This window comes from Anolis carolinensis, unplaced genomic scaffold, assembly GCF_035594765.1.
Source record: "Anolis carolinensis isolate JA03-04 unplaced genomic scaffold, rAnoCar3.1.pri scaffold_13, whole genome shotgun sequence".
NCBI classification, from domain to species: Eukaryota; Metazoa; Chordata; class Lepidosauria; order Squamata; family Dactyloidae; genus Anolis; species Anolis carolinensis.
In genome coordinates, this window is record NW_026943824.1 from 563105 (window position 1) to 576496 (window position 13392).

At 42.8% G+C, this 13392-nt stretch overlaps 1 protein-coding gene across 2 annotated transcripts in view; it reads left to right on the forward strand.

The window, feature by feature from the left end:
• The window catches only part of pdgfa (platelet derived growth factor subunit A), a 32145-nt gene extending 20269 nt beyond the window's left edge, over nt 1-11876 (forward strand). Inside the window, exons 3-7 of one of the 2 annotated variants that reach the window (XM_062964222.1) lie at nt 64-168; nt 1239-1426; nt 5871-5997; nt 8068-8141; nt 9720-11876. In XM_062964222.1, coding sequence (XP_062820292.1) covers nt 64-168; nt 1239-1426; nt 5871-5997; nt 8068-8141; nt 9720-9725 — 500 coding nt within the window. In that variant the 3' untranslated portion in view covers nt 9726-11876. The remainder of the gene's footprint in view (nt 1-63; nt 169-1238; nt 1427-5870; nt 5998-8067; nt 8142-9719) is intronic. The other variant, XM_062964223.1, reaches the window with a different exon arrangement.
• The last annotated feature ends 1516 nt before the right edge of the window (nt 11877-13392 follow it).

A 13392-nucleotide genomic window follows, 5' to 3' on the forward strand; every position in this document is an offset into this window, starting at 1 on the left:
ATGATATGGGGTATGAAAAAGCGGTAGCTATGACCCTAAACACTCCATTCCTTTGTTTTCTAGGATATGACGACATTTCCGAGACAAACTTGATATCTCACAGTGTTCATTCAGCGAAACACCTGCAAGAGAACCACCCCAGGCCCATCCGCAGGAAAAGAAGCGTCGGTAAGGAACTCCGCGGAGGCCATATCTCCATAGGAAGGCAACCGGGCAACGGCGGTCAATGACGGAGCTTTAGGGTTGGCTTTGGAAGGACGATACAGACTCCCTTGGGCAAGGAAGATGAACTTGCAAACCCAAAGAGGAGAAACACTCATGATCTGCTCCTTTTTACAACCAGTCATAGTCTAGTATAGGTGACATGCACCAAACATTCCTTGCATTCATTTTTTTTCATGTTGCAGCACGTTCACAGAGAAGCGTGACTATAGAGTTGTCCTGCTGTCTTGATTCAATTCAGACATTTTCAAGGACTGTTGAGAGGAGAAAGGGCATCCTCTTCTTGAATGTGGGTTGGGCCCAAATCCATATGAACAATATATATATATATAAAAGAGTAATGGCATCACGGCGACCCACAAAACAACAAAACTACAGGCCCCCCAACCTCGAAATTTGACAACACAACCCATCATCCACGCCTCTAGGTTGATACAACAAAAAGAAAAGAAAAATAAAGTCCTACTTAGAGGGAGAGCAATAATTGTTTTTATCCAATTGCTGCCACTTAGAAGGCTAAGCTCCGCCCACTTGGTCTCCTAGCAACCCACTCAGCCCAGTGTTAATAAAAGAATAAAAAATAAAATAAATACAAATAATACAATAAAAACAATTAAAAATACTAAAAAATTAATACAATAAAATACTATGACAAAATAACTAAAAATAATACAACAAAATAATAAAATATAACAAATAAAAAAGATAAGTTACAATAAAATTAATTTAAAAAAATACAAATAACGTCAAATAAAAATTCCACAACAACTTTTAACCAATACCACCACCACTTTGCCACAGCAACGCGTGGCTGGGCACAGCTAGTAATAATATATATTGTATAATATCCAAAAACGGAATGGATCGAACTGAATTATGTGAGACTACACTGCCATATAATCCAGCTCGGTGCAATTAATCTGCATGACGTGGCAGGGTAGATGGGCCCTTGTGAGCCGTTTCCAATGGAAAAAAAAAGATGTTGCCAATCCACTTTTCTCTCATTCCCTTTCCAGAGGAAGCCATTCCCGCCGTCTGCAAAACACGGACGGTTATCTACGAGATCCCACGGAGTCAGATCGACCCGACGTCCGCGAACTTTCTGATCTGGCCTCCGTGCGTGGAGGTGAAGCGCTGCACGGGCTGCTGCAACACCAGCAGTGTGAAATGCCAGCCCTCCAGGATACACCACAGAAACGTCAAGGTGAGAAGGGCTTGGAAGACTCAATCGCGGAGTCGACGTTGGTCACACCTCCTTTATCTCCTCTGCATTGTCTGTAGCTGTAGTTCTTCCTCTGTGCCCGAGGCAGGGCATGGTGGGCAAGGATCCAGATGCGGAGTTGTTTGCACAAGGTGTAGGATCCTTCTAGGTCATGCCATTTGCCCAGGTTGTCCCTTGATCTGCCCATTCTGCTTCTGAGTCTGTTCAGGGACTTCCAAGCCTTTCTTTGTGGGAAACTGACAGCTTTGGAAAATGTTGCAAGTATGAATACTCTGGTCACTTCCATTGGCTGATAAAAAGGACAGTGGACTTTGCTGGCAGGAAGACCAGTCACTTGTCACCACCCAAAGTGACTACAAAGTTTCTGTTGACTTTTTAGGTCGCTTTCCTTTGTCCTCCAGATGCCTTGGTGCTGCTGGAGGAACATTGAGAGGAGCGGTGGTTCCCATGAAACCTTTCCTTGATTTGCGTCTACTGAGAAGAGGCCGGTAGCCAAGCAGTGGGTGGCGTTCACAATATTCAACCTTATTTCTCTCACAATTGGCAGCAACTTCCCGTCACTCATCGGGGAGGGCAATGGCAGTTAGCTTATAGAGTTTATCAACAGGTGTCGGTTTAAGACATCCTGTGATTATTCTACCCGTCTCATTCAGTGCTGTTTTCACCTGCTTCGTGTGGGCAGATTTATGCCAGACAGGGCCGGCAAACTCAGCCGTTGAGGAAGACAAGGCCAGTTCTGACGTTCTCATTAACTTTGGGTCTGCACCCCATGCGCTATTACCCTGTTTCCCTGAAAATAAGACATCCCCAAAAAATAAGACCTAGTAGAAGTTTTGCTGTATTGCTAAATATAAGGCCTCCCCCAAAAGTAAGACCTAGCAAAGTTTTTGTTTGGTAGCATGCGTGGCGCCCGCCAAACAAAACACCATAGCATGCAGGATTGGTATATGTACATAATAATAATAATAATAATAATAATAATAATAATAATAATAATAATTATTATTTTATTTTTATACCCCGCTTCCATCTCCCCAGAAGGACTCGGGGCGGCTTACAGTTGTATATGGAAATAATAGTAGTAACAAGAAATTCTTGACAGGAGTCACAGTTTGTCTGGTTTAGTTATGTTGGTTTGTGATGACAACTACTGTACAGTATAGAATAAATGTTCATTTTTTTTGTTCAACAATGAATATGAATTCTTCTTCATGGAAAAATAAGACATCCCCTGAAAATAAGACCTAGCGCATCTTTGGGAGTAAAAAATAATATAAGACACTGTCTTATTTTCGGGGAAACACGGTAGTACATGTTCACAGGATGTTATTGCGTGCAGCTACTTTCTGTTCGGTGTTCACATGGTGTTTCCTACATGTTCATGGCTCTCACTGTAACCTGGATGTCGGTGGAGAAGGGACATGGGTGTCTCCTGCTCAGTGGGAACTATGGAGGCCGTCTGTGTAAGTGGACACCCACTCCACATACACACATACACATTCTTAATTTTATTATTTATTACATCACTTCTACCCCGCCCTTCTCACCCATCAGGGGACTCAGGGCAGCTTACAATATAAACACGCACATATATATATAATCCATCAAGATTAAAAATTACAATAAAATTAAGAATATACATTAAAAATATACATAATTATATATTTAAATATGCATTTAAAGCGCTTTCCATGTCCAGGTGTGGTCTGTCAGTAGGTCATATATTCATATCTCATTTTTCCTGCTATTTATTTATTTACAATATTTATATTCCGCCCTTCTCACCCCGAAGGGGACTCAGGGCGGATCACATTACACATATAAGGCAAACATTCAATGCCTTAACATAGAACAAAGACAAGACAAAAGCGGGGCTCCGAGCTGGCCTCGAACTCATGACCTCTTGGTCAGAGTGATTCGTTGCAGCTGGCTGCAGCTGGTTGCTCAACAGCCTGCGCCACAGCCCGGCCACAGCATGCTACTCATGCTCAGATGCCTGGTCACTTTTATTATGTGTATAGATGTGTGAAATGATGTCCAGGGTGGGAGAAAGAACTCTTGTCTGTTCGAGGCAGATGTGGATGTTGCCATTGGCCAGCTTGATTAGCTGGGAAGCATTGAATCCATGCAGGAATATTCGATGTTTTGGGGACTACAAGTCTGGTCCTCCAGAGCCAGATTGGAATGATAGATGTTGCTGTCGAAGGAAGGCATCAGGTTGGGGGGAAAACGGAATTAACCGCTCTTGGCCGTTTGTTATTAGGAGCAAAAGAAACGAGCGCCTTCCATTTAGCAAATTGCCTTTTGGTAATTGGATCCCTGGCGGTATCTTTGCCGCCCACTCAGGTCTCTCTCCCTTGTCATGGCATTAAGGTGCCGTCTTCTCTTCTGCCTTTTCGGGAGGATGAATGGGTGCTGTAAATCCACCCTTGTCTCCCCAAAAGCCCCCATCCGCTCCTCGTAATCCTTGAGCCCCTTTACACAAACACCTCTGCGCTCTCAGCTCCTGCTTTTGTGTCCCTGACTTTGTGTTGTCTGTTTCCACCTCGAGGGGCTCAGTCCTGATCCTCGCAACCTTTTCCGAATGGCCCGGTCCCTTCGCCCGTCATTCCATCACTCCACTGTTAATCCATCGGAAAGAAAAGGGCTTTTGAGTGAGCTTTTGAAAGACATTCCATCATACGGGAGCTGAGGATATTTTTGTTTCTTTTTGTTGTTGTTGTTGTTGTTGTCTTCCCTCCAATTTTATGCCCTCGCTTAGGCTTTGGATTCTTTTGGATGGTTTTGGAAACCAGTTCTGGAAGGAACTGCAAGTGAATAACAAGGAGCTTCTCAGTTGTGGTTACTGTGGGGTGGCATGCTCTCCCGTGTTTCACGTGTGGCAAAGCAGTGTCAGGGTGATCAACATGGAAACCAACATATATACCCAGGATGGCCTGAGTGCCGTTGGGACCGCTGACCACCTACCTTCCCCCTTCTCCACCCCTGAGAAGACCTAACTCACCACGTGGCACCGCATGGGCAGGATCTCCTTGAGGCTCTTCACTTTCCTTCCCAGCTCTCTTCCCACTGCAAAACCATCATAGGTTGGCCTTTGGGTCACCGTAGACTGGAAATGACTTGAAGGCACAATCGTTAATCCGTAATTTCCTACAGTGCTATTCCATCGCCTGAAACTGATATGAAAGTTATTCCTTTATGATGGTGGTTCCATCTCCGTGGTGGTTGTAGTCGGTGTTGTGTTGCTCTCAAAGGGAGGGATGAGTCATCCTTTGATGTCGAGTGACTCCGACTCATTCGCCGTGCCTTTTCCTCCCAGCTCTGCCCTCGGCTGTCTTGAAGCTCATGCCAGAGGAAGCTCAGAAATGCAGGGCTTCAACCCATGGTTGACCTTTGGAGCAACGCATCCTTCGGGACCACGAAGCCTTTCTTCGTGGGAAACTGACAGCTTTGGAAAATGTTGCAAATATGAATACTCTGGTCACTTCCATTGGCTGATAAAAAGGACCGTGAACTTTGCTGGCAGGAAGACCAGTCACTTGTCACCACCCAAAGTTTCTCTTGCCTTTTAGGTCGCTTTCCTTTGTCCTCCAGATGCCTTGGTATGGTAACCAGTATCCGGAGATGACAAATGTGCTCAGGTGATAACAAGTTTGGGATAATGGAATGACTAGCTATGGCATGTCATCTATATATTAAAAGGCAGGATGGGATCTAAGTCAGTGCACGGTCCAGAGTGACTCCCAGGTACTTGGGTGTGCTGTAATTTATTTATTTACAGCATTTATATTCCGCCCTTCTTTCTCACCCCGAAGGGAACTCAGGGCGGATCACATCACACATATAAGGCAAACATTCAATGCCTTTAACATAGAACAAAGACAAGACAAACATAGGCTCCGAGCTGGCCTCGAACTCATGACCTCTTGGTCAGAGTAATTTGTTGCAGCTGGCTGGCTGCTCACCAGCCTGCGCCACAACCCGCCACAGCTCCTGTGGGATTCCTTCCCAGGAGATCCTCAGAGCTCAAGATTCTTGTCTGTTCTTAAGATGGAAAGCACACATCTACATTTTAGACAGATTAGGAATCATCTAGTTTTCCCTGTAATAGCCAGTAAGAGCACCTAAAGCTTCTGTTCAATGATTTCAAAGCTCTCTGCTTGGGCGGTGATGGCACGATTGTCAGCATAGATGAAACTCTGTCTCTTCATTCTTCTTTGAACGATCACAGCTTTTAATAGCTGGGAAACCATCAGTGTTACTTGTCTTCCTCTGTAAAGTGGACTGTAAACTAAAGAGATTGTGGAGCTGATCAATTTTCTAACTTTGGGAAATAAAATAGGGACATAAATGCCCTGTCCAGAAACCTTGTTTTTTTTGTAACATCATGCTTAATGGGCCTTCGTTTTTCTTCCCCAACCCACAGGTGGCAAAAGTGGAATATGTTAGAAAAAAGCCAAAATTAAAAGAAGTCCTGGTAAAGCTAGAAGAGCACATGGAGTGCACCTGTACATCGTCAAATTCTAATTCAGATTTTCGAGAAGAAGAAACCGGTAGGTGGGATGCACGGATGGGAAGTTCATTTGGTGCGGGTGGAAATGGTGTGGCTTCGGATTGTCTCAGCGTTGGCTCTTGTGCATGAGCATTCATGGCAGGAAGATATGATGGCGATGGAGAAATGTCCCCATGACATTTTAATTTATTTACTGTATATACTTGAGTATAAGCCTAGTTTTTCAGCCCTTTTTTAAGACTGAAAAAGCCTCCCTCGGCTTATACTCGGGTGAGGGTCCTGGTTGGCTTATATTTGGGTCAGCTTATACTCGAGAATGTATGTTACATTTATTATTTTTCTCTATTATTATTGGCATTATTACATTTATTACTTTTCTCTATTATTATTGATACTATTACATTTATTTTACTCTATTTTTATTATTATTATAAATACATTTATTATTTCACTCTGATATTATTATTATTATTGCATTTATTATTTTACTCTATTATTACTTGTATTATTTTCCTGTATTTATTATTATTATTATTATTATTATTATTACATGTATTATTTTTTTCTATTATTGATATTATTACATTTATTATTTTTCTCTATTATTGTTGCTACTATTACATTTATTTTACTCTATTTTTATTATTATTATTAATACATTTATTATTTCACTCTGATCTTATTATTATTATTATTGCATTTATTATTTTACTCTATTTATTATTACTTGTATTATTTTCCTATATTTATTATTATTACATGTATTATTTTACTCTTTTTATTATTATTAAAAGGATCCATAAGCACATTTACATTGAAGAAGATGAGAATAATGATTTGATCAGAGTTGGACAGTCTTATCTTAAATATATGTAAATATTAAACAACATTTATTTATTTATTTTTATTTCTGATATTTCTATTCCGCCCTTCACCCTGAGGCACCTACAGATGCCTCAAGTAATGTAATTTTATTGGTATCTATTTTTATTTCTGAAATTTACCACCCTCGGCTTATACTGGAGTCAATGTTTTCCCAGATTTTTTTTTGTGTGGTAAAATTAGGTGCCTCGGCTTATATTTGGGTCGGCTTATACTTGAGTATATATGGTAATTTCAAAAATGTATCCCCAATTTATATATATATATATATATATATATATATATATATATATATATATAGGGGTATAGACCAGTGGTTCTCAACCTGGGGTCCCCAGATGTTTTTGGCTTACAACTCCCAGAAATCCTAGCCAGTTTACCAGTGCATTTTTAACAGAGATTATACATATAGTCAGAGTTTTTGTCTTCACTTGTATATACAGTATTTAAGTCCCATTAGTAATTTTGTATATTGTTCAGACTGTCAGAGTTATATCTTCACTCTTCTGTATAGTCTTATAGTTGATTAATAAACAATGGAAAAGAAATGTGTTTAAGAAGAGTCTCCATAGGAATGAATAAGATACTCGAGGTGTCCTTGGGAAAGTTTCTGCAAAGAACCCTGGGCTTGTAAATCTTTGTTTCGGGAAAATCCCTTCTTCAGGATTCTTCTTGAGACTCAATACATTCCTAAATAAGTGATAACAGACAACATAATAGATATGCCAGTGGCACCTGATAACACAAAAAGACAATAAAATACTTATACATATTTCAGCAGACAGAGTTGCAAGCATGTAGTTACTTATGTATAGCTCTCTACAAATACAGTTGGCTTGGCTTTCAGGAGTGAGCAACTTACTCACAAAAGGGGAAGAATTTATGGCCTGAGCTTGTTACAGAGCTTGTTACAGAGTACAGCTATTTTGTATAAGTTGACTACTTGTTGTTTTGCTTTTTGGTCTTTGTTATAGATATCTGTGCCTCTTGGATATTGTTAGGATCCCAGTCAGGGTCTCTCTAAGTGGAGAAACCCATCTCCCGATCCCTGCCGTCACCAATGTCCCCTTTCATGGGCTCCTCCGGTGCCATTGAGCTCACATCTGCCCTGATAAAGATAAAGATAGTTCTAAAGAGTCCTGAGCAAGAATGGAAATGCTGTGTTTGTGATTAAACTAAGGAATGCGTTGCCTTCAGGCTTTGATTTACCCTGCCCTTGTGCCAACAGGAAAGGGGAAAAGTAAAAAACGGAAACGAAAAAAGTTAAAACCCTCATTAAAAAAAATCCTGCCGATGACCAAGGTAGGATCCACGTGCTGAAGCTACCCCTAATCCCACAAGCCACGGGAAACACAATCAGCTATTCCCACTCTCCTTCCTAATCGCTGCTTAGAATACTCGCTTCTGGCTCTCCTTGAGCAGACAAGAAAATCAATGATGATTGGCTTGGATCGTTCTGTTTGTGAATATTTTTGCCTCTAGAGCTCCAAAGTATGGCACGTTCTGGAATTGCTTTCCTTTCTTTCCTGGGAGGACTAATTCGGACACGATTTCCATCTCTCATTCCCTTCTCTTAATTGTTGTTGATTTCCGGGGGTCGAGACATTCTGCAATGATGCTAGAATGAATAGAGACGCAAATTGTGCCGCTTGCTAGTAGTTGGCTGTAACATCTCAATGTATGTAACTCCTAGGCTCTGCTTAGGCTGGATCTACATTGCCGTATGGAATCTGGAGTATATGGCAGTGTAGACTCATATAAAGCAGTTAATGTGGATGATCTGATTTGATAACTTGGATGATCTAGCAGTGTAGAAGGGATCTCAGGTTCAGGAGAGGCAAAAAGAAGGAGGCCAGCCACCCACATTTTGGAGGGTTTGATTAATATGCTCTTGTCTAGCAATTCCAGGGTTTGATTAATATGCTCTCGTCTAGCAATTCCAGGGTTTCATTAATATGTTCTTGTCTTGCAATTCCTGGGCCCACCAGTGCAGCTCTGGACGTTGACTGTAGAATAGTGGTTCCCAACCTATGGTCCGTGGACCACCAGTGGTCCACAAGAACTTAAATATAGTTTGCGGGCTCACAATTACTACACCGTTGCAATGCCTCACGGACCATGTTCCCGTCCTTGTGGCCATGCGCCTATGGTGAGGAGGCAAGAGAAAGCCATTAGGGAAAGTTTCTTGGGTCTCATGCTCCACTTTTTGTATTTTTTTGACCTCAGACCGCTCAGCTGTCAGTTGACATAGGTTATGGGCCCAGCACGCTTCCGCTGCACCAGAGGCTCCCTTCTGATCATCCATGAGATGAATCAATTTTAGCTGACAAAAGCTTATACAGGCAAGACCATAAACCTTAGAAGCAACAGTTCTAGATGTCAGAAAGCTCAAAACCAGAATGGCATTTTGGTTTTGATTTATTGAACCAAATGGGTGCCTCAAAGGAAGGGAGAAAGTTCAAACTAGATTGAATGATTTGTAATCGAGAAATTGTGGGGAAATTGCTTACTTGAATTATTTTGATAAATGACTGATCAAAGTACCATGAAGCAGCATGAAATGGAAAAAGGTCCTGAGATAGGAGGATGTTCGGAGGAGCGAAATGTACTTGGAAATCCTGTAAAGCCCCAAACGAAATGCGTCTCAGGTGGCACTTTCTTTTCTGCTGCTACCCACAGGTCTCTTATTTGCAAATATAGTCTTTTGTATCTCTATCTCCTCGCTTTCCAGGGCCTCGTTTGGGGAATTGGCCTGGGAGGTGTAAGAGTTTGCCTTCTTAAAGGAGCGATGCAACTAAGCCTCAAAATCGGAGGATATATAGGAGAAAGACAAAATTACCCTATGTTCATTTCGATCCTTCTTTTCTTTTCTATTTGCAGATGTGAGGTGAAAATAAGCTAGCCGACGTTTTCTCTCTGGGACATGGATGTACATGGTTTGTTACATTCCTGAACCTACTGTGTATGGTGCTTTATTGACTGTATACTTCGTTCGTTCTCCTACGTTCCGGGAGAACCCAAAAGACAAAACTGGCTTAAAAACAAAACGAGGGAGAAACGAGAGAGAAAGAGACGACACGACACCCTTGGCGAGGACAAAAAGAGACAATGTACATTTGTTTAATACCACATCAAAGCAAGTATTGTAGCACTCGACGAAACGAGACGGAGTTTCCCTGTCCCGAAAAGAGAGGAGACAGGTGGCATGGATGGAGCCAGGTAACCAAACGGACTCCAGCAAGACGACACAAAAGAGAAACAAGAAAGGAAAAGGAACACTCCGCTAAGTGCGGATTTCCTCTCGAAAGAGCAGCCCATGGTGCTTTCTTCTTTCTGTTTGTTTTTGTCAAGACGTGTGTGTGCTTGGGCCTGCCTTCTCGATGAAGATGGACGGACGCTGATGGAGCCGAGAGAGAGAAAGACACACACACAAAGCCAAGAGCAGGAATGTATCCAACGACACTATAGAAACAGTGCGGATTTTTGGCTTTCGGTGGTGTTTTAAAAAGAAAAAGAAATCCTTCTGGGTCGCCTTAAGTGGATGTTTTGTTTTGTTTTTGTTTTTTTTACACACCATAAAGTTATTATTATTATTATTATTATTATTATTATTATTATTAAGCTTTCTTTTTACTCTTTGCCTAGCTTTTTATTATCCCTTTGGACTACATTTACCGATAACCCATAAGCGGAGACGGCGGGAGGGAGGAGGAGGAGGAGGAGGAAGCGCAGCACGCAGAGAGAGAGAGAGAGAGAGAGAGAGAGAGAGAGAGAGAGAGCGAGCAGGATGGGCTGGCAAAGGTCTCCCGGCGGGATGCGACACCAATGAGATGTATTAAAATAAAAATGGTATACCTATGCATAATTTTTAAAAGGTTTCTTGGTTTATGTCCCTGCCCAACGGGCCACGCTGGTTGGTTCGCAACAGTGGTTTTCAAAGTGTCACCAGGACATGGGGAGGAGGATCAAAAGAGAAATCGGCCGAGAAGCTTCCGTGGAAGATCTGCCGCGACGGATCCTCTGTTTGGAAGAAGACATTTTGGGACACACGTTTTGTGTAACGTTGTGGACAGTATTGTCTGATAGCCTATGTTTGTTGAATATCAATCCTGGTGTTAAACCTGGTTAGAGTAGACCATAGAGCAGGCACGGGCAAACTTCGACTCTCCCTCCGGACTTCAACTCCCAGCATTCCTCACAGTCTCAGGCGGTTTCCTTTTCCCACTCAGCCACTTAAGTGGAAAGTCATCCCTTGAGGCAACGTGGTCTCCTCTGAGAGACTTGAAGCCTCCACCACTTGATTTAAGCCCATCCAGGCACCCATGAAATCATGCCGGAGACACCTGGCTTTCAAGGCCTTATCTCGGACTCTGGATTTAGCATGCCTGCTTTAGCAGGTGGTCAATCTCAGAACCATTACAAAGTTTCTAAAACAAGTTTTTGTGCTATGAGTATGTCATCCATGTACTGAAGGAATTGTGGGAGTTGAAGTCCGAAAGGTTGTAAGGATGCCTGCCACAGATGTGGGCGAAATGTCAGGAGAGAAAGCTTCTGGATCATGGCCATTTAGCCCGAAAGACTCACAGCAACCCAGTGATTCCGGCCATGTAAGCCTTTGACAATACAGTTCTGTGGCTGTTAACTCAAAAGATTCCTTGGCTGACAAATCCACCTGGGAAAGGTCTTCTGAGGACAATTTGAAAGTCACTGTTTTGAAAAACATTACGAAATGCCATTGATGTGCATAAGCAACCTTAGCCTTTATGCAAGCCGGAAACATCCATCTTTCTTTTCTTTCTTTTGAAGATATATATATATATATATATACCGATTGCCCACGAGGGATATTGTGGTGGCAATGGCTGTTCTCCTCCCGAAAACGAATCCCTTTTGCTCTTTCACATGTTTAAAGCTGTGCGAGATGTACAAAGTCTTCTTGTTGTCCGTATTGTATGATGTCACTGCGGCACGGGGACGACCCTTGCCGGGAAGCCTAAAATCCTTTATTTTTGGTATTAAAAACAAAGTTATGCTTTATGTGTATTCAACAACATAAGTGTCTTTTGTAAACGGTGAAGTTTGTATTTTTTAATCTGAAATTAATGGTTTTATATACCCGAGAAAGCCTGATATGTTTTCTTGTACCCCAAAAGTGGTCACAAAGGGAAGGTGGGAGGAGCAGAGGCCGAGATCGGGCATTTGATGGACGCAATAAAAGTTAGGGATGTGCGATGCATTAAAAAATGGGTCTAAAGTCATTACAAAATTGGGATGGGAGCCCCGCTGGTGCTTCATTTCTAAAGTATACTTAGTGAAAATACTAACGAAATTTCATTACAGTAGAGTTTCGGTTAACCGACTTCCGGTTATCCGACCTACCGTATTATCCGAGGTGCTTGCCGGAGAGACAAGACTCTTCCCTTTGGCAAGCACCTGGTTTAGGGAAGCCCGGGCCGTGTTGCTGTCTAGCAACATGCATCAGGCTTCCCTAAACTGGGTGTTTGCTGAAGGGAAGAGCCTTTTCCCTCCGGCAAGCACCCACACTTTGGACAAGCCCGGGCCGTGTTGCTAGGCAGCAGAATGGCCGGGGCTTCCCTAAATTGGGTGCTTGCTGAAGGGAAGAGCCTTTTCCCTCCGGCAAGCACCCACACTTTGGAGAAGCCCGGGCTGTGTTGCTGTCTAGCAACATGCATCAGGCTTCCCTAAACTGGGTGCTTGCTGAAGTGAAGAGCCTTTTCCCTCCGGCAAGCACCCACACTTTGGAAAAGCCCGGGCCTGGACTTCCCTAAACTGGGTGCTTGCTGAAGTGAAGAGCCTTTTCCCTCCGGCAAGCACCCACACTTTGGAAAAGCCCGTGCCTGGACTTCCCTAAACTGGGTGCTTGCTGAAGGGAAGAGCCTTTTCCCTCCGGCAAGCACCCACATTTTGAAGAAGCCCAGGCCTGGACTTCTCTAAACCGGGCGCTTGCTGAAGGTAGGAGGCTCTTCCCTTCGGAAAGCGCCCGGCTTGCCGGGAAGGATAATAGGGCCTCCCTATTATCCAACATTTCTGGTTATCTGACATTCGGCCTGCCCGTTTATCTCGGATCACCGGTACTATTTTGTTACAGTAATTGCGCATGCGCAGAACTAAATTACGATCATTGAGGAAACTGTCCCAAATGTGTGCATATTGGTTGCATAGCTATTATTGTCTATTCAAGAATAAGTCCCAGAATGTCCTTGGACCCGCATCCAGGTAAGTAGGGAATGGATCGGGTTTCAGCCTGAAGGAAAACAATGTTCCCTTCGAAGAAATGTGCTTCTCCCAAAACGAGAGGGCCAGCATGTAAAGGCATGTACCTTATCAATGCCAGTCCAAGATTTTTAACTTCAAAGGAATGGGAAATTGAAGATTGGATGAAGAGCTTTCCCGTAATTATACGTCTGAGACTGTAAGCCCTAAGGGCACGTTCAGTACCAGTATCTCTGAAAGAGACCTGAAAATCCTTGGGTTTTCTTGGAAGTTTCAAGCCAAGCTTCTCCTCAAAGCTGATAAGGATGGGACTCTTCTA